Source organism: Pteropus medius, unplaced genomic scaffold (genome assembly GCF_902729225.1).
Source record: "Pteropus medius unplaced genomic scaffold, Ma_sr-lr_union100, whole genome shotgun sequence".
In the NCBI taxonomy this organism is placed as follows: Eukaryota; Metazoa; Chordata; class Mammalia; order Chiroptera; family Pteropodidae; genus Pteropus; species Pteropus medius.
In genome coordinates this window covers 13,746,135-13,768,126 of record NW_024356249.1, presented here as the reverse complement: position 1 = coordinate 13,768,126, position 21,992 = coordinate 13,746,135, and the positions used below count along the sequence as shown (strand labels likewise).

Below are 21,992 nucleotides of genomic sequence, written 5' to 3'. Positions count from 1 at the left end.
AAAATTCTTAATACTGAACCTAAATCTGTTTTCCTGGCAATTCCCACTCACAGATATTTTATTCTTTAATCACTTATTTAAATATCTATTGAGCATTTGCTATGTAATCAGCACAATGCTAGGTACCGTTGCTGCAATAACGCAAAACTGGAGATATATACTGTTCCACTAATTACAGCATACTTATTTCTGTGTACTGGCAATATACAGGTCATCTCTTTGTTAGCTAAAATTTATTTTGATCATGCCTCATCTGCCCTTACTTATTGATTCCTTATCAGTCTGGTGGTCCTTGGTAAATTGAAGTAGATGACATGTGGTCTGATCAGTACAAAATAATAGTAAAATAATGGGAAAAATAATCTGTTCCCAGTAACATAAAGAAATGTACATATGGCCTCATTCTCATGTCTCACTGTATTCTGAAGACACATAGGACTGTCTTTAACTCATTATCCTCTCTCTTTCCTGATGTTCCATTTCAATTCCATGCTCCCAAATCCCTACCCACCCCCATCCCCCCCAAAAAGTGTTAATACTTAACCTACTATTATAGCCTACTAATTGTAAGAATAAGCAACATGAGTTTGCCTAACAAGACAATTTGGTCAGCTTCAGTCATCAAAGTCAGAGGAAGGAAGCAGTTCCTCTTTTCACTAAGCTTTATCAAGAAGATTCTCCTCAAAAAAGTCGGTGGACTGGTTAGGTAATTAGGTCCTCTCAAACTACAAAAATGGTCGGGTTAAACATTTTCAGGAATTACTAAAGAATCAGATGAAATATAGAATCAAAAAGTCAACAGAAGCAAAACTGCTGGAACTAAATTTTTGTTTTGGAAAAAAAAGCTTGGACAGGAAAAATTATGATCTCTGATATAGCTAGCAAGGGGTTTTCCCATCAGGACTCATAGAATCTAATAACAACTCTCCTGGAAAGAAGCCCAATTGAGTGCTTCCTCGACAGCAGAGCTGCCTAAGTTCTCTGCAGTCTAGCCCACGTACTCAGAAATTACAGGCAAGCATTACTCAATCTTGCTTATGTGGAATAGTAGCAAATTTACAAAACTCTGAGATACAAGTTTCTGATAATTAGCAGGGATGAGAAATATTACATAATCAAAGATAATATCACATATAGTGTGGAAGAAGAGCTATAATTGGCTGGCAATAACCCTAAAAGTTAAGTCTCATTATGACAGTGGACTTTGGAGCAAGGAAATATAGCACAGTAAAATATATTGTACTCAAAATGTTCACACAAATGACCTAGTTTATCATATATTGAGTTAAAATAAGTTCAATAATGTGTTTATTCAATTAAACCAGGGGGAAGAGGTAATACATTTTTTAAAGACTTTCATTAAAACCACTAAAATATTTCAAATCTTATATTTATTAATTCAAATCTTCAAAATCTGGCAACTGGAATTTTCTAGAGCATCAAGAAAAATAAAGTCTACAGGCATGCCACTCTGAACAAGCCCGATCCCATCTGACCTCGTAAGCAACGCAGGGTCAGACCTGGTTAGCACTTGGATGGGAGACCACCTAGGAAGACCAGGTGCTGTAGGCGTAAAAAATAAAAATTAAGGGATTGTGAACTGACAAGGTCCATGCAATCTGTTAGGTCAACCAAGGGCTGCTTCACCTTAAAAAAAAAGAAAGAAAGAAAAATACCCACTTAAATTAATTAAACCACAGTTCAGCTATACAATAGGATACTAACTATATAGCTGCTACAAAAAGAGAACAAATGAAGAGGCTCTTTAAATAATGATAACGAAAATCCTCAAGATACTTTGTTATATGAGAAAAAAAAGCAAGATGTATACAAAGGGCATGTATGCTATTATATGTGCACAACAGCCAGAAGAAGAATAAATAATTTGCATTTGCCTTAGTATGCATAAAACTGTCTGGAAAGGGATACAGAAAACTGGTAGTTTTAGTTAGGGGTTGTGCGTGTGTGTGTGCATGCTTTTGTCAGTGAAGGAAGGATGGAAGAGAAACTTTTCCATTGCTTTTCATACTTTTTGATTTTAAATGAGGTGAATATTTTAGCTTTTCAAAAACTTAAATGATGATTTGAAAAATACACACACAAGAAAGAAAAAGACCAATTCAAGTCCTATTATGGATAAGTCTGGGGGTGGTGGGGTAAAGATCATCTTTCTGATTTAAGAACGGCAACCCGGGAAGAATTTCTAGTAGCTTTCAAAAGCTTCCCTTTAAAAATTCAGCAAAGTCAACATTGCTGAAAAAGCATACTACAGAGGCTAAAGGCATAAAGTAATAAAAAAGCAAACTTTGACAACCATAGCCTATGTCTGTAATGAAGGCCAAAGTCTAAGATTTCTTTCATAAACTGTCCTTTTGAGTCTTTTGAACTCTTAAAAACAATTGATCAAGATAAGCAAGTTTAAAATTCAATTGGCTTTGTCTTCTATACTAGTTATTCTGTATGTACCAATTCATAATTATTCAGGCATTTAAAGACAGTCACAGTAATATGTGTACATATTTTTTATACATAGATATATAAACACATTTGATTTGTTTGACTTTCATAAGGACAATCAAAGTGGAAGAAGGACATACAAAGAGAAAGCTAATCTGAGAATAAACAGTTTAAATTCAACATACAACCTAACTAAGGACTTTTTAAGTACATTTGACACTCTCCTATTCATTATGCATAAGAATTAAGAGATGCAAAAAAAGAAAAAACAAAAAAAACAAAACCACCTTTCTGAAGTTGTTTTTAAGACTGGCGCATTATTCACAATTGCAGACTTAAAACTGCAGTACAAAACATTAATAATGATCTAGTTAATAATTTGGAAAATAAATTATTTTTCCCATAAACTAGGTTTTATATATTTACTCCAAGAGCTCAATGTTGCTAATTTCAAAAGGCAATTTTATTCAAAATGCATGAACCAATATTTCTAACTCTGGTTGTTATTATTATTAAAATGGAATGAACACATAACTAGATGTTTGACTGCAACCTCTACAAAGGAGTAAGAAGTTAACTATATTAAAATAAAAAGTAGATGTTACTTTTTTTCTATTAAAAGAGCTTTACCATCAATAAATCAAGAACTTAGGAGTGGAAGGGAAGTGTGAGAATTTTACACAATATAATGCTAACTTTATAAAATTTACACTATGTGCTGTAAAGGCAGAAACAACAAGCTAATAATTTCTCTTTAAATGGAAAAGGTGACTCTTAGAGCCTATGTATACATTTAATACCTTGAATTTCTATGTATTTTTTAATGTGTAAATTATTTGGGAACTAATGCACTTTGAGCCAAGGAAACCTTTTACAATGTTACTGTCCTTTCCAGGTAAGCCCTTACCTGGGTGGCCAGGCAGGGCTGGTGGGAGGGTGCTGTTAGGTACTGGATTCCTCCTCTTCTGCTCTCTGGACATACATGTCTAATAAGGTAGTAAATTTTATTAGCCACATATAGCTATTTAAATTTAAAGTTGAAAATTCAGTTCCTTGATCATACTAGCCACATTTCAACTGCTCCGTAGCCATAGGTGACTACTATATTGGATATCACAGATACAGGATACGTCCATCATCATAAGTTCTATTGGAGAGTACTGCTCTGGAAAGTCCCAGGGAAGAGATTTTATATAAATACTTTCTCAGAACAAGTGGTGTAATTAATAAGGTCAAGATAGGACAGAGCTGGGATCATTAGACAAATAATAAATAAAAAGAATTAATAAAATCGTATTTGTTCACAAAATACCTGGTAAACTTAGAAACTAAATTTGAATAAGGCATTAAATTCAATTTAACAAATATTTCTTATGTGCTGAAAATAGATAATTAAGGATGGTTCCTGTCTTAAAGGAGTTAATAACTTAGTAAGGGAGCTATGTTTAAAAATATTTTTAAAAATAACAAAGTATGCCATAAGTACCAAAATGAAAGCAGAAATAAAGTGCTCTGGGAAGCCTGAGAAGGGAGCCCTGAATTCTGACTGAGGACGAGATGAGGGCAGAGAATCAGGAATGTCCCACGGAAATATAGTGTGACACCTGAAAGCACTGACTCTGTAATAGATCCCACCACTTATAAGCTATATTGATTTAGGTGATTACTTAACTTCCCTATCCTCTCCATCTGTGAAATGGGTATATTATTGACTTCATTTTGGATCGTTATAATGAATAAATTAGTTAATACATGTAAATGCTCTAAAAAGTTCCTTTATCATGATGTTATTAGAATTAAATAAAATAACATACCAAAAGTGCTTAGAAATTGCTTGGTACTGTATATATATATATTAGATATTAATTATATTGGCATTATCAGGTTTATCAGTTGTTATATTTCCAATCAGATCATTTTTAAAGCTCTACTACAGAACTGTAATTAGTTACAGAAATTAGTATAGGCTTTCCTCAGTATCCACAAGGAATTTGTTCCAGGACCCCTATCGGACACCAAAATGTTCAGATGCTTAAATCCTTTATTCAGCCCTCTGCATCCGTGGATGCGGGACCCTTGGATATAGAGGGCCAACTGTAAATAGAGGCCTAGTATTTCCTGTTTGCAGCAAGCTGGTCAATTAAAAAAAGAGAGAGAACCAGAAAAAAAAAACAAACCCAAATTTCCAAAATTATGGCTACCCTTGCCTTTAGTGTCTGCAAATCTGCGATTAGGTGACTAAAAAAGCACCTCAGTACAGTAAATATTTTTAACAATGGCATCTAAAGCAGGTTTGGGTCAGTGAGAGACCAAATAAATAATCATGTACTATATCTTAATAGGATTTCACTACCTTTTATGTATATGATAAACCTGCCTTGCTGGCACTGTTTCCCAACCCCAATACTTGCAATGTTAGACACCTGCTGCCTCTGTCTACGAACAAGTTCCTGTGCTAAAGTTCAATCAATTAAGATTCTCTCCCAGGAATTTAGAATCCCAAGCATAGTCACAGACAGGACTGAGTGGTTTGGGGAAGAGATAACTGGAGAAGTCCCACCGATGCCTGCTGCTGTTCTCAGAGCTTCCCAGCTTCCTATTGTTCCTGAATTGTTATTGCTCAATTCTGTTTTGGATTCCATGGGGGTCATCTGGTAGACAATAAATTCCTTTTTGCTTAAGCCAGACAGAACAGTTTCTGTTACTTGTATCCAAAAAAGAAAAGGGGGGGAAAAACCCCCAAAAACTTAATATACGTCTTAAAGTAAATATATTATGTATATTCTCATACCTCTGAGATTTTAATGAAAATAAATGAGCAAGGACTTTTTTTCACCATATGCATATGCTATTATGTACGAATGAGATCTAAAATTTATACCTTCCTTTTAGCCTTAAGTTTAATCACAGCCTGAGAAACTCTGCCTTTATTTTATTCTCCATAATTCTTCTTGCCAATTATCTTTTAATATATAAATTCATGCTTAAAAACAAAATAGTATAAACAATAATATAAATGGAGCCACTTTACAATGGAGCTGGAGCTGCTATTAGAGCACAACTGCTTTGCACTACTTATGCCTCAAATCTTTGGAATGTTAAAACAGGGCAAAATAACCTTTGGTCTGGGCCTAAAACAACACTGTATCCCAAAGAACTATTTGCAATAACAAGAAAGCAGTTATTATGACTACTGGACTGATGACGAGTGGACTGAAAATTTAAAACATTGTTTAGAATTAACATCGCTATGTCATGTTATCTGTACCAACAGAAATGTCTTCCTCCTATTGATGTAACCATTCCCCGCCCCCTTCTCATAAGTACCTACTGCCTTTGTTTCCTAATCAGAACACTATTTTGACTTCTGCCGGAATCAGTGATTTCCCCAATAGCTATTCTTAATGATCTCAAATAAATGCTTGTTGCCTCCCAGTTTGACAGGCCTTTTTATTTTTAGGTTAACAATGACAGGTTGCTATTTGATAAGAATAAGGTCCAAACTCTTTTGCAAGGATTCAAACAATTTCATAATCTGAGGAATTAACAACTTTCACCTTCATATAACTCAATATATATCAGAGACAGCAATCAAATAATCTGCAGATGCCCAAACATACCATACTTTTCACCTTAGCTACATCCCAACAGGATGTGAATCATTCCTTTATCCAGCGATATCCATGCTGTATACGCTACCCGCCCATTAGTCACCAAGTAGCCATCCTGGTTATCAGATCAACTATCCTGGTATCGCAGTGCTTGTGTTCAAATAACCCTTATTTTGCTTAATAATGGCTCCAAAGTGCAAGAGTAGAGATAGGATCCATTTTCAGTGGATACATACGGATTTACCAATTCCCTAGGAAGTGGTAAATCCGTATGTATCCACTGAAAATGGTATACTTACATGTAATAATGTCAATAAAAGTTAATGTCTGTGCTTGTGGAGGTGTGTTTGCTCAGAGTAAATACATATGTACATTTATTCAATACTTCACACAAAACAAAACCCAGAAAGAATAGACAAATATGTTAATACATTATTTCTGTGTGATTTCCACTTTTATCATTATTATTTTGTGAACTGCCAAACTCTGCACTGTACAATAGAAATATAATGTGAATCACATAAGCAATATCAAATTTTCTAGTAGCCAATATGTAAATTAAAAGTAGATGTGTTCAGTGATTATGAATAAGTGAAATGAATGACAGCAGTGATGTAAGGGATGAGATGAAGAAATTGGGAATACTCTGTAATAAGGTGCCACTACTAACCAGGAAATAATATAATGTTATTTAAAACCAAATTTAAATTTACTGTAAATGTACACTGCTAAACGACAGGGCAAAAAAAAAACCAAAAACAAAAAAACATTTTTTAAAGTATAACTGATATCTTGAGAGAAAATGGAAACATAAAATGCTCAATCAAAACCAAACAAAGCAGAAAAGGAATGGGAAAAAAAAGAAACAAAGAACAAGGGCAACAAACAGGAAATAGTTAACAAATAGTCAATATTAATCCAATTATATCGATAATCACTTTAAATGTAAATGGTTTAAAAACACAATTAAAAAACAGAGACTGCCATAGTGGATTTAAAAAAAACACCCAACTACATTTTATCTACAAAAAACAATTTCAATTATAAAGACATGTAGATTAAAAGCAAAGAGATAGAGGAAAATGTACTATCCTAACACTAATTGAAAGAAAGCTGGACTAGCTATCTTAATTTTGGGCAAAGCATGCTTTAGAGGAAGGAAAATTATCAAGGATAAAGAGGGACATAATATATTACATAATAATAAAGGGGTCAATTCTCCAAGAAAACATAACAATCCTTAATGTGTGCGCATTTAACAGTAGAGCATCAAAATACATGAGGCAAAAACTGATAGAACTACAAGGAGAAACAGATAAATCCACTATTTTAGCAGGAGATTTCAACACCCTTGTAAATATCTATCAGCAATTGACAGATCAAGGCAGAAAATCTGTAAGGACAGAGCCGAACTCAACGCCATCTATCCATTGATCAGAGGGATCTAGTTTATATTTTTAGAATACTCTTCAACAACAGCAGAATACACATTCTTCTCAAGCTCACATGGAATAATCACGAAGACAGACCACATTCTGGACCATAAAACACAACAAATTTAAAGAATAGAAATCATACAAAGTATGTCCTCAGACAACAGTGTACAAATCAGAAAAAAAAAGCTGGATATTTTCAAAAATATTTATAGATCAAACGTACTTCTAAATAACATGTGGGTCAAAGAAGTCTCAAGAGAAATTTAAAAATATTCTAAATGAAAATGAAAATATAACTTATCAAAATTTGTGGGATGCAGCAAAAGCAGTGCTTAGAGGGAAATTTATAACATTGAATGCATATAAAAGAAAAGAAAAAAAATCTAAAATCGATAACCATCTACCTTAGGAAACTGGAAAGAGAAAAGCAAAATAAATTCAAAGCAAGCAGAAGAAAAGAGAAAACAAAAATTACAGGAGAAATCAATGCAACTGAAAACAGGAAATCAATAAGGAAATAAAAAGGTCAATAAAATAGATATAGTTCTAGCCAGGCTAACCAAGAAAAGAGAGAGAAGACATAAGTAACAAAAATGAAAGAGAGCCATCACTACTAATCCCACAGACATTAAAAGGACAGCAAAGGAATATTATGAACAGCTCTATGTCCACAATTTGATAACTTAGATGTAATAAACCAATTGTTTAAAAGACACAATTTGCCAAAATTCAGACAAGGAGAACTAGACAATCAGATAAATGTGTCTAGCAAAGAAATTCAATCTATAATGAATAAGCTCCTAAAACAGAAAACACTAGGCCGAGATGGTTTTGCTGATGACTTTGACTAAACATTTAAGAAACGATACAAATTCTCTAAAATCTCGTCCAGAAGATAGAAACAGAATTACCCTAGTATCAAAAACCAGATAAAGGCATAACAAGAAAAACTACAGATTATACATCTCATGAACATAAATGCAAAAATCCTCAACAAAATATTAGCAAGCTGAATCCAACAATATATAAAAAGAATTAAATTCCATAACCAAGTAGGATTTATCCCGGGAATGCAAAGTTTTTAACATTCAATGTTAAATTTTAACATTTAATAAAATTTAACAATTTTAACAATATAATCTATCACATTAACAAGCCATAGAAGAAAAACCACGATCACATGAATAGATGCAGAAAAAAACACATTTGACAAAATCCAACACCATTTTCAACAAACTTAGAGGGGAACTTCCTCAACTTGACAAAGAATATGAAAACCTACAACTAAACTTATACTTAGCGGTGACAATCAATATCAGAAACAAAGTCCGCTCTCGTCACTCCTATTCAGCACTGTACCAGAAGTCTTAGGTAATGGAACAAGGAAATAAAATAAAAATACAGATTGAGAAGGAAGAAATAAAACTGTCTTTGTTTGCAGATGACATGATTATCTATGCAGAAAATCCTAAAGAATTAAAACGACGACAATGACAATGACAACAAAATTACAGAAACTAATAAGCAAGTATAGCCAAGTTGTATGATACAAATTAATATACAAAAGTTAATTGGTTTCCTATATACCAACAATGAAAGACTGGGATTTGAAATTAAAAAACAAATACCATTTACATTAGCACAAAAAAAAGTAAACAAAAGAAAAATATTTAGGTATAAATCAAACAATACATATATAAAATCCATATAATTACAAAATTCTGAAGAAAGAAATAAAAGAAAATGTAAATAAGCAGAGACATTTCACACTCATGGATAGGAAAACTCAATATTGTTCAGATGTTGGTTTTTCTCAGCTAGATCTATAAATTCAACAGAATTCCGAAGTTATTTTGAAAATATCAACAAACTGATTCTAAAGTTTATACAGAAAAGCAAAAGACACAGAATAGTCAATATAATGCTGAAGAAAAAGATCAATGTCAGAGGACTGAAACTATCTGACTTTAAGACATACTATAGAAGCTACAGTAATCAAGGCAGTGAAACATTGACAGGAGGAGAAACAAAGAAATTAATTAATGACAATACAGAGCCCAGTAAACCAACACAAACATATTCAACTGATCTTTGACAAAGGAACAGTGACAATCCAATGGAGAAGAAAAATCTTTTTTTTTTTAAATACATATCCATATGAAAAAAATATCTTACTGATCTTACATCTTTCACAAAAATTAACTCAAAATTGATCATAAACCTAAATGTCAAATGCAAAGCTATAAAATTTCTAAAAGATAGTTTAGAACAAAGGGGAAAATCTAAGTGTCCTTGGGTTTCACAATGACTTTAGAAATAACACCAAAAGCACGATCCATGAAAAGAAAAAACATTGGTAAGTTGGGCTTCATTAAAATTAAAAACTCTGTTCTGCAAAAGACACTGATAGAAGAACGAAAAGCCACAGACTAGGAAAAAATATATGCAAAACACATACCTGATAAAGAATGTATAGCCTTAATAAACAAAGAATTCTTAAAACTCAACAATAAAAACAAACAACCCAACTAAAAACTGGGCAAAAAGATCTAAATAGACACCTCATCAAAGAAGATATAAATAAGGATGGCAAATAAGCACAGGGAAAGATGCTCAGCATACAGCATTAGGAACTGCAAATTAAAACAATGAGATATGACTATAAATCTATTAGAATGATTAAAATCCAAAGAAAAGGCAACACCAAATTCTGGTAAGGATGTGCAACTCACACTTTGCTGGTGGGAATGCAAAATGCAACAGCCACTTTGGCATACAGTTCGGTAGTTTCTTACAAATGCAAGCATAGGCTTACTATATGATGCAGCAATCATGCTCCTAGGCATTTACCCAAAAGGGTTGAAAACATACCCACACAAAACCTAGCACATGAATGTTTATAGCAGCTTATTCATAACTGCCAAAATTTGGAAGCAATCGAGATTTCTTTCAATGGGTAAATAGATAAACAAACCATGGTACGTCCATACAATGAAATACTACTCAGTGATTAAAAGAAACAAGCTATCAAGCTACATAATGGCATGGTGGAAGCTTAAATGCAAATTGCTAAGTGAAAGAAACTAGTCTATAAATATAATATACTACATTTTTCCAGTTATATGACATTTTGGAAAAGGCAAAACAAAAGTAAAAAAAAAAAAAAATCAGTGGATCCCAGGGTTATGGCAGAAGAGAAGAGGGATAAATAGGTGGAACATATGATATTTTTAGGGCAGTGAAACTATTCTATATGATACGGTAATAGTGGATACATTATATTCATTTGTGAAAACCAAAACCTATAGATCTGTACAGGAGTTAACTTGTACAAACTGTACAAGTATAAACTATAGACTTTTGTTAATGTATCAATATTGGTTCATGAATTTAAACAAATGTATCACATTAATGAAAGATGTTAAGAACAGGGAAAACTAGAGTGGGGGGAGAGAGATGGTATAAGTGAACTCTGCACTTTTTGTATAATTTTTCTGTAAACCTAAAATGGCTGTATAAAACAGTCTATTAATTAAAGAGAAAGAAATCTAAGCTAGCTATCTTCAATATTGAGAAAGCAGTCCTTCAAACACAAATTTGGACCAACAATCAAGAATAATCAGATAATTAAGGAAAACAGCAGCAAATAAGAGGAAGAATACATGAATATACATTGAAAAACTTTTCCAATGATGAGAATTAAAAAAATAAATTAGGATCTTCAGATATATTTAATTAGCTACTACTGCAAAAAAAAAAAAAGGCTGCTCTTAAAAAACAGCAATTAGCAATTATCGAAGATGTCAGTGGAAAATAAAACTTAACACTAAAAATTCAAAGGACTGGTTAATAAAGTCAAGATAAATTTCACAATATCTGGCATCCAATCAAAAATTACCAAGCCTATAAGAAAGCAGAGAGGTGTAGGACAATTTCAAACAGTCCACGTGTGTAATCGAAGGCCGGAGGGGTGGGGGGCAGTAGATATTTGAAAAAGTGTCTAAAAATTTTCCAAACTCCACATAAACATAATAAACTCACAGATCCAAGAAATTCAAGAAATCCCAACAAAAGAGACAATAAAACTACACCAAAGCAAATCACAGATTCCTTAAAACCAGTAATAAAAAAATCTTAAAAGCAGTAAGAGAAAAAAGATACATTATGTACAGAAGATTTTTAAAAAAAGGGTAACAGCAGATTTTCCGTCAGAAATAATGCAAACCAGATGGCACTGGAGCAACATCTTTAAACTACAGAAAGAAGAAAACTATCAACCTAGAATTTTACATCCAGAGAAAATGTCTTTCAAGAATCAAGGCAAAATTTATGGACTGTTCAGACACAAAGCTGAAAAAAATTTATCAACAGCAGACCTACACTATAAGACCGGAGTTGCAGACTGGTACCGGTCTGGTCCGCAGCCTGTCTGGAACCAGGCCACACAGCAGGAGATGACAGGCAGGCCTGCAAGCGAAGCTTCACTTGTATTTGCAGCTGCACCCCAGCGCTTGGCTAGCATCACCGCCTCAGCTCCACCTCAGATCATCAGGCATTAGATTCTCATAGGGGCACCGGTCCCTGGTGCCAAAAAGACTGGGGACCACTGCTATAAGAGATATTTTAAAAAATACTCTGGTCAAAGAAAACAAAAGAGAAAAGTCTAGATAGATCAAACTGAGGAAGTAGAGTACCAGAAGTGATAACCAAATGGGTAAATATAAGAACTGTTTTCTTAGTTTTAAAATCTCTTTAAAAAGTAATTGAATCTTTACAGCAAAAAAAAAAAAAAAAGACAATGTAGCATGGAGTTTATAACATATGAAGAAGGTAAAATGTATGGCAATAATATAGCATAATGACCTAAAGGGAAGAAATGGAATTATGCTATTTTAAAGTTCTTATACTAAATGTGAAGTGATATAATAGCCTTTGAAAGTAGACTGTGGTAAGTTAAATGTGTATACTGTAAATCCTAAAGTGACTACAAAAACAGCAAAATAGGTACAATAAATAAAAAAAAGGAGATTAAAAGGAAACAAAAAAAGACTAAAGCAATCTAAAGAAAGGCAGAAAGAGAAAAAGAACAAAGACTGTGAGACAAAGAGAAAATAGCAAGATGGTAGATTTAAACCTAATCATATCAATAATCACAGTAAGTGTAAATGGTCTAAGTATCCAAATTAAAGAGCAAATATTGAGATTGTATTTAAAAAGCAATACCCAACTATGCCCTGCCTATAAGAAACACATTTGAAATGTGAAGACACAAAGAGATTAAAAGTAAAAAAATGAAAAAATGATTATAGAACCAATCAAAAGAAAGCTTCAGTGGTTATATTAACATCAAAATTGATTTCAGAGCCAAGAACATCAAGAACAAAGGGGGTCATTTCATGACGATGGTCAATTTTTTGAGAAGATATAATTATAAATGTTTATGCATCTAAAACGTATGAAGCAAAACTAACAGAACTGCAAAGAGAAACAGACAAGTTTATAATTATAGTGGAAGAATAAAATACCCCTATCTCAGTAATTGATATAGCAGGTAGAGAAAGAAAATCAGTAAGAATAAAGAAGACTTAAACTACACTATATTTTTAAGTGTATGTGGAACACCAATTTAGACCACATTCTGGGCTATAAAACTCTGCTCAATAAAAAAGGATTCATATGTTCTCCAAAAATAATATAATTAAGTTAGAAATCAACAGAAAGACATCAGGAAAATTCTTAAATCTTTGGAAACTAAATTGCATATTTCAAAAGAAAAAAAACCAGCTGGGTCAAAGAAATGAAAAAGAAAATAATGAAAGTCACTTAAATAATGAAAATGAAAATAAGACCTCTCCGATATGTGAGATGCCACTAAAGCAGTGTTCAGGAGGAAAAGTATAGCACTAAATACCATATTAGAAAATGAAAAAGGTCTCAGAACAATTACTTTAGTAGTTACCACCTTAAGAAAAACTACAAAAAGCAAATTAAAGGCAAAGTAAGCAGAGGGAAATAATAAAGATCAGAGCAGAAATCAATAAAATAGAAAACAAGAAAAATAGAAATCAATTAAACTAAAACCTGTTTGTTTAAAGTAAAATTAATAAACCTTTAGCAAGACTGATCAGGAAAAAAAACCATATGCCTGGAATTTACTTGAAAATAATACAGGAAGGGAAAAAGTGGGTAGCAATATAAAGCAAACAAGATTAACTATATGTTGATACCCACTAATGCTGGCTGATAGGTATATGTAGGTTCATTATGCTATTTCACTTTGTGTATGTTTAAAATCTTCCATAATAAAAAATGTTTCTCTCTTCTTTTTTTTTTTTTAAGATTTAGATATACTTCATATAAACTGTCTGGAATATGACCCCTTTTAGGTAAAATGCAAAAACACACACATACACACACAGGATGGGAAAGAGTCATATCAGATCATTAAGAAGATCTTTCTATGGAGCCTAATTGTATTGAGGGATGAGAAGAGCAAAGGGATATTCAAACTTTTAACTCTGTATAGTGCATTTTTTATGTGTTTTTGTTTGTGTGTGCTTTAAATAATGAGTATAACTGGGTGTTACTTTTGTAGTTAAAAAAGATTTTAATGTCTACTACACATAAGAAAATTATAAAATACAGAAGAAAATAGACTTAAATAGTAAATAAAAAAGACTTTCTTTGTAACTAGAAGCCTCAGTATGTCAATTCTTCCTAAATTAATCTACAAATGCAGTGCTATTCCAAATCAAAGCAATATTTTTTTGGTGAGGGATAGGGGTGAGAGGTAAGGTCCTGAAAAATACTAAGCATAGGCACATAAAAACAGCCTGAAAATATTGAAAAGGAGAGTAATGAGGGGCTTAATACTAATCAAACTGTATCATTATTAAATGCTACACTAATTAAAAATTCTGGATACTGGAAAATAAACAGATGAAATAAATAAAAAAGAATGCAGAAATGAGTCTAAACCCATCTGGTTATTTAGTAAATTATAACGGTAGCATTTCGGATATGTGGGAGAAAATAAATTGCTGAATAAATGGTGTTGAGACATCTAGCCAACTGTAAAAATAAAAAGCTGAATTTCTACTAGTTTTCCAAAGTTACTTCCAGAAAGATCAAAGTTAATATGTTCAAAATAAATCCATAAAAGTAATAGGAAAATGTGAGTAAATATTATTGCATTTCTGAGCTAGGACAGTATTAAATAAAAACCTGATATAATAAAAAAAGATGATTACATTTAACTACACAAACATTTAAAACCTATGTAATGACCAAAAAACACCAAAAATATTTGTCAAAGATAAATAGACTGCCCCCAAATACTGTAATTTATAAGATAATTACTATCCCTAATGAGTTCTTCAAGTCACTAAGAAAAAATAACCCAGTAGAAAAATGGTCTAAAGAAAGAACAGACAATTCAAAGATATATAAATGACCAACAGACATGAAAATACGTTTAACTTCATAAAAACTACAAGTCAATTAGATTTTTTGACCAGTGAAATTGTCAAAAGCAAAAAAAAAAAAAAAATTAAATCCTAGTGTTGATGAGAATATAAAAATTTGGTAACTATTCTGGAAGACAATTCAGCCATATTTATTAGTATTTTTAATGTTCATGCCCTCTGATTTCATTTCTTAAAATTTATTGTATAGAAATACTTAGAAGGGATACATAGAAATATGTATTTGAATGTTTATTATAACACTGTTTCTAAAGGCGAAACTTAGAAAGTAAAAATACCCTTTATTGCAGGTTGAATAGTGTCTCTCTAGAAGATATGTTGAAGTCATAACCCCTGTATGTGAGTGTGACTTTATTTGGAAAGAGGGTCTTTGCAGATGTGACCAAGTTAAGATGAGGTCATTAGGGTTGACACTAATCCAATGACTGGTGTCCTTATAAGAAGACAAAGGCAAACAAGTAGAGAACACCATGTGATTACATAGGTAGAGATTAGAATCATGAAACTATAAGCCAAGGAACATCAAGGGTTGCCAGCAAATACCAGAAGCTAGGAAAGAGGCATGGGACAGATTCTGTCTCAATGTCTCTGAAGTGTGAGAATAAGTCTGTGTTTTAAGCCACCCAGTTTGTGGTATTTTGTTAGGGCAGCCCTAGGGAACTAATACAATAGAGGTTAATAAGTTACCAGAAACTCATAAAATACAGGATGTAGTAATAAAAGGTATGCAGTAGGTACACATGGACGTGGAAATATATGAAAGATATGTCAATCTAAGTGAAAATGTTTAAATTAGTTAAGAGGTGACTATTCTATTACTAATACCTTTTAATGCTGTTCACCTGACTTTTAGTGGGAAAATGTTTACTAAACTGTGATGCTTAGAAAAAGGTGAGTTAGAAATGGGAATCTGCAGTGAAATGATTTGAGGTTATCTACTTTTCACTTAGTTATATACTCTTTGTCTCCACTGTGCAAAACACACGAATGCCAAGATTAACAGAAGGCTGTTCTGTTCTTTCCTGCTACAGAATCTCTGGCATCTAGAATAGTCAGAATGATAAATATTAAAGCTAGAAAGACTGGTGTTATCTTGTTTAACCCCTCATTTTCAGATTAGGAAAATGAGGTTCAAGAAGGTAGATTCTTGTTCACATTCACAATTCAGTGGTGGCAGAGCATGGACTAAAACCTAGGAACTTCTCTTTTACCAGTATCCCCTTTTTTTCCCTCTTTGGTCAGCAGCCAGAGGGGCTGAGGCTGCCCAGAAACTCCCTAGTGTTGTTCCAGCTGCTGCTTAACTTAATTTACATACTCTATAATTAACTGACTTTAAGTTGTTAGAATTAACTTATCAAAATCAAAACAAATATAAAATACAGTTCAAAATTTTACTTTAAAACCTCCCTGCCAGTAACAGGAAATCTAAACTGAGTAATAGTAATAATAACATTCTTTTATATGCTTCTCCAAACTCCCAGAATACTTTATAAGTGTCAGGCACTCTAAGTGCTATACATACATTATTGCATTCTTTCCTAAAATCTTTGACTACCCCCTTTTTTACAAATCTAGACACTAAAGCTCATACTGGTTAAGATATTTTCCTATATTATAGAGCTAAGAATAACAAGAAACAGGATTTATAATCTATGTCTGCTGGATTCTTCCAAATCTCCTGTGCTTTTAGTCCACCCTGTAGGACACTTTTGTAGTCACCTTTTACTTCTTTACTAGGCAAGGTTGCCTTTTGTTTTTTGTATATTCCCAATCTCATCAATTTTAACCTTTTTTCCTTTCACATTACTCAAACTGAAATACATTCCCAATTCTAACTTCCCACCAGTAATTCAGGCCTTCATCATCAAGACAATGATCCCTCGAGGCACCTCTCCATCTTAACCTATTTAAGAATTTAGAACAGAAACAAAGTAACCATTGGAGTTACTGCCACACCTATATTAATTCCGCAACAGAATTATACCACTTTGTTCTCTTAACAAATGAAGACTTAAGTCCAGATATCATCTGCATTAGAAATAAGTTTTAACAACCTAATCAAGCAATGAGAAATGCTGAATGAACTCCTAAGGAACAAATAAGTTAGCAATTATAATTACTCAGTCAATAAGTATTCAGTGATCTGTATGCTACAGGGTAGAAAAAATTATATAGTAGACTATATAGGTATAAGGTCTAATCTCTCAGAATTATATATAGGGTGAGGGGGAAAAAAAAAGCTAAAGAATACAAGCAAGTTAAAACAAGTGCTAAGGAGTTAAAGGAAATGAAGATTAAAGTTGGTTAATAAAAATGGCTTACGTATCATTAAATCTTGAAGCAAACAAACCAGGTGAGTATGACAGGGAAACAACATTACTAACTCTAATTCATTCGGACCACGAATGGTTGAAGAGGGCTAGGTTTTATTATTCTCAATCCCTAATTTCTAATTCAGGACTAGACATATTAAACTCTACTTGGCAAGATGGCACACATTCTTTACAGAAAAATAAGTAAAATCAGACCACATGATAAGCAACAAAACTATAAAACAAGACCTGATAATCTTGTTTTTAACTCTTCTTAATTGTTCTAAGAAAATACTACCAGCTAATGAACTTTATGCAAAAGTACAGAACATATATTTCTATATTACATATAACTTTAAATGAAACCTCAACTTTCACAAAAGCTAATTTTAAAAACTGGCAAAACAATAGATTTTCTGAAGATTCACCTCCTCCATGAAACCAATCAGCAATTTCGAGTCTCATTAATATCTAGGCATATTTCCATTTAGTAAGAGAGTTCTGCATACTTCTCCTGCTGGTGGTTATACTTGCCTTTATGACAATTCTCTTCCCTCACCCCTTTTATCTAAGGGGGATGTAATCCTACCGCAGTCTTTTTAATTGTCCTTGAATTCCCACCAGCATTGCCTTAATTCAGGCCCTGATCATATTTCACATCGACTACTGTAAAAATCTATCTGATCTCCTTTGTCTTCACTCTCACAATCCTTGATCCACCTTCTAGCATGCCTCCACCTTTCTCCCTCAACTTTCAAAAACACAAATCTGATCTTGTGGTTCTCCACTTATTAGTCCGATGCTTCCTCAACTGTATCTCTCTTACATCTATGAAATACACACTGTTATCTTAAGGAGTTAGAGAAATGCTGTTCTAAAAGAACTTGTTTTAACTTAATTTAACCTTAACTCATAAAATATAGACCAAAAGCTGAGGGAAATACCTGTTACCATTTCCAATGTGCTTCAGCATCAACCCTACCAGAAAAGAGTACACATCAGAACTAGTTCTTAAACTGTGATACTTGTTAGTCTTGTTAAGCCTGCTAAAAATAGAAATACCTAAGTTCCACATCAAACCCACTGAACTTGAGTATCACCTAGGAATTCGGCCTAGCCATATGCATTTGTAATACTCGCCACATGATGCCAATGCATACCTAAATTTGAGAACCCAAGCAGATACCTTCCTCTTTCTATAACATATTATTAGTAGGTCCCCGGACTTCCAAGCTGTTTCATACCTCTCATCAACCTGAGGTAGTACCTACTCATCTTAAATATGCAGGTATAGTCCATTCTAAAAAGTTTTTACTCATCTTCTCTTTTGATCCCCTAAATCTTTATAAAAATAATAGCATCCACATATTTACATATAGTCCTTCTCACCCACACAGCCACCTCATGAGACAGTATCCCTATTTTAGAGATGACAAAACCAATTCTAGGATAGGGAGCTTAAGAAACTTATCCAAAGTGATCATATGAATTAGAACCCTGGTCTTCTGACTACAAAGCAAAAACATTTTCCATTGTGACATGCAACCTCTTACAAGTCACTCTGAAGCACTGACTTACTCATCAGTTTACACGTTTCCTTTTTTAGACACAGTAAGCTCCCTGAGGACAGGCATCAAACCTGGTTTCGACCTCTACATTTACTCAGTATGTACTGAGTAAAAGAAGATACTCCTCGAGAGTTAGCACTATAACTACTACTCTGAATACACTTCGTGCTTAACAAAATTGGTCTGATCTGTAAAACTTATTGCTGGATTTTTTTTTTTTTTATGAAACAATGTGTTTCAGTATTGTCTTAAACTACAAAAACTGCATAGTCATCAAAGGGAAAAAATTAAAATATTCTTATTTTACTCTCTAATAACTGGAGACTTCAAACATTAAAGTTAATCTTTGCAATAATTTCATACCAGAAGGGGCGGTAACTATAAATGTGGTTTTAAAAGACAGCCATTCAAAAGGTAAAGTTGATTAATAATAAAGAAATTGAGCACTGAATACAGGTTATTTGACAAGCCACTTACACTAACCAGTAAGCAACACTATCTTTCTTTATCACAGTATTCTTCCACATTTGTCATTTACTGAAACCAGTAACGTTACAGGTAAGCACAAAGCAATTAATCCAGAATAACTGTGTGTAAATATAATGTCCTTCCTGCTTAAAGTTAACGTGTTTGGTAAGTAAAACAGCACATACAACTACCTCCTTTCTGATACAAATTACACAGCAAATGTAATAACCCAGCAAAAATTTAATTATTTTTCATTTGCTGATAATTTAACATTTAAAGTACTGGAGATTTAACTAAATTGAAAATATGCAAAACTTAGTGCCGCTTTAAGAATCTTATACTTTAATTATATAAGTTTTCAGTAAAAAAAAAAAAAAGGTGATTATTCCTTTTCTACCACTTTTAAAAATAATAACAAGGAAGAAAAAACCCTTCTAAAGCATGATGTAGTGGAAAACTAGGCATCAGGAGTCCTGGCTTTCCAGTTCTGGTTACATTACTAAATTGCTGTGTGACTTAGGGCTCACTGGCCCAGTTTTCTTGTGTGTTTAAAACAGCTGTGTGTGAGACTTAATTATCTTTAAAGTTGTTTCCCAAAATTCTGATTTTAAGCCACTCCTTTTAGTTCATTCCTATAATCAGAACTCAAACTCAAAATATGTTCTTTAAGGTCTAACTTCTGAAATGTGAAATACATCTGAATTGCCTGTAATGGATGATTTAATCTCCAACAGGATACAAACAGACTCCTATAAAGTTAACAATTAATCCGGTAACTTTCCAGATATTGTCTAATCCTAACTTCTTAAACAAGTAAGTGTAGCTTGGTTTGACACATTTAACACTGCTAAGAAAAGTTATAAAACTGCTCTGTTGACATTTCTGTAGGTGTCTTCTTGGGTTCCAGTGGCACATACTCTGCAGATGCTAACAAGCAAAGAGGAGAGAAAGGGACCCAAAGAGCGTTTCAACAAACTGAACCACAGTTCAACCCTACCACCGCAGTAAAATGCAGACTGACAGGCCTACACCACACAACAGAACCTCTCCACCCCCAGAAGTGCCAGCAGCCAATGTAATGAACGCTTCCGTCAACAACACATACTCCCCTTCCCACAGCATAACTGTTCGCTCCCAACGGCCATCTGGGGTCGGAACAGGCCACACACACCAACCTGAGAATCATTTTCAGGCCCCAAAAGGCCAAGAACTACCAAAGACTGTGGTTGCCCTGCCCACGGTTGTGTGGAGAGCAGCACCTCCTCCCACAAATGCCAAAAAATAAAAATAAAAAAAACAATAAATAAATAAATCATTGAGGAAGAGAGTAAAAACCAGGCCTGCGCGAGATTCCTGGAGAAATAAACCCCGTTTCTCTGCAGTGAGGAATAGCAGCATTTCCTGCCCTCCTCTGAAACCATGCACTCGACATCATTCCCTCCTGAGATCCTAAGGGGGAAATGAAAACCATCTTCTGGTCCAATTCATTCATATTGGGGGGTCTCTATTTCCCGACCTATGCCACTCCTAAAACCTCTGGCATTGTGAAGGAAGGTACCCCCAGATCTAACGGTAGGAAGTGCAGCGAGGACCAGGACAGGGGCCCGGTTACAAAGATCCAGCTACCCGTGCAAGAAGAAAATCGCCTTGGGGCCTGAGTAAAGTTTGCACCAGCAGCAAGGGCGAGGGCCCGGTCAAGTAGGGCTCCAGGACAGGCCTGCTGAGGTGACACTTCCCTGCTACCGGTCAGCTCCAGGCGGCGGCATACGGCCGCCGCGGCCCGCGCTGCCCGCACCTAAGGAGCGGAGCCAGAGGCAGATGCGGGGCCGGGAGAAGGCCTGGCCAGCGGCCGGACCGTCCCCGCGCGGCTCGCGCCTCCTTCCCCACTCCCACTTCCCGGCCCTCAAGCCCGGGCCCGTGAGGCAACGTCGGCTGTGGCGACGCGGGTCTCGTCAACTCACCACACATTTCTTGCCGAGGAAGGTGAAGAGGGACTCGTTTTCCTGCGGGGTGAGCAGCAGGGACCCCACGTTGGTGACCCTCCGCGGCGGCGGTTGCTGCTGCTGGCCGGAGCTCATGGTTTCGCCGGTGGAGCTGGGAGTCCAGGGCCGTCTCCTCCGGGGAGTGGGCGAGCGCTCGTTCCCCCTCTCGGTGACAGAGGCGGGAGAAGGGGAGTCAGAGGCGCAGCATCTCGCAACTCCTCCGGCGCGGGGAGAAGGCGGAGGCCACGGCAAGGAGGAGCCGAAGGTGGGCCGCGCTGAGAAAGCGAAGCTCCCAGCTCCCGCCGGGCTAGGCTCTGGCCGGATGGTCGTTGTCCTCGCACTCCCGCGACTGCGCTAAACTGCGCTAAACTCCTAACTCCTCCTCCGGCCCTCCTTCCGCGGCGGCGGCAGCGGCGGCGGCGGCAGCAGCGGCGGCGGCGGCGGCGGCGGCAGCCGCACAATCCAACATGGCAGCGGGGGCGGGCGAGACCACAGGACGCAGGACGCGGGGGAGCTCGCCGGAAACGCTGCGGGCCCAGCCCCGGGAGGAACCCCCCGTCCACGCGCGGCCAGCGTCGCCGCGCGGGCCTGAGGCTCCGCCCGCTTCCGGCCGAGGCAGAGGCGGTGGGGTCGTACGCGGGGCTGTGGTGCCGGCTGCGGGACTGGCGTCAAAT

The 21,992-nt window shown here is 35.2% G+C and overlaps 1 protein-coding gene and 1 pseudogene across 1 annotated transcript in view; one reads left to right on the top strand and one right to left on the bottom strand.

The window, feature by feature from the left end:
* WASL (WASP like actin nucleation promoting factor) overlaps nucleotides 1–21,683 on the bottom strand; it is a 65,717-nt gene extending 44,034 nt beyond the window's left edge. The window contains 1 exon segment of the mRNA XM_039861015.1: nucleotides 21,298–21,683. Within this exon segment, the coding sequence (XP_039716949.1) occupies nucleotides 21,298–21,414 (117 nt within the window). The 5' untranslated portion in view covers nucleotides 21,415–21,683.
* On the top strand, nucleotides 1,454–1,572 carry LOC120601378 (uncharacterized; annotated as a pseudogene).
* Nucleotides 21,684–21,992: the final 309 nt, after the last annotated feature.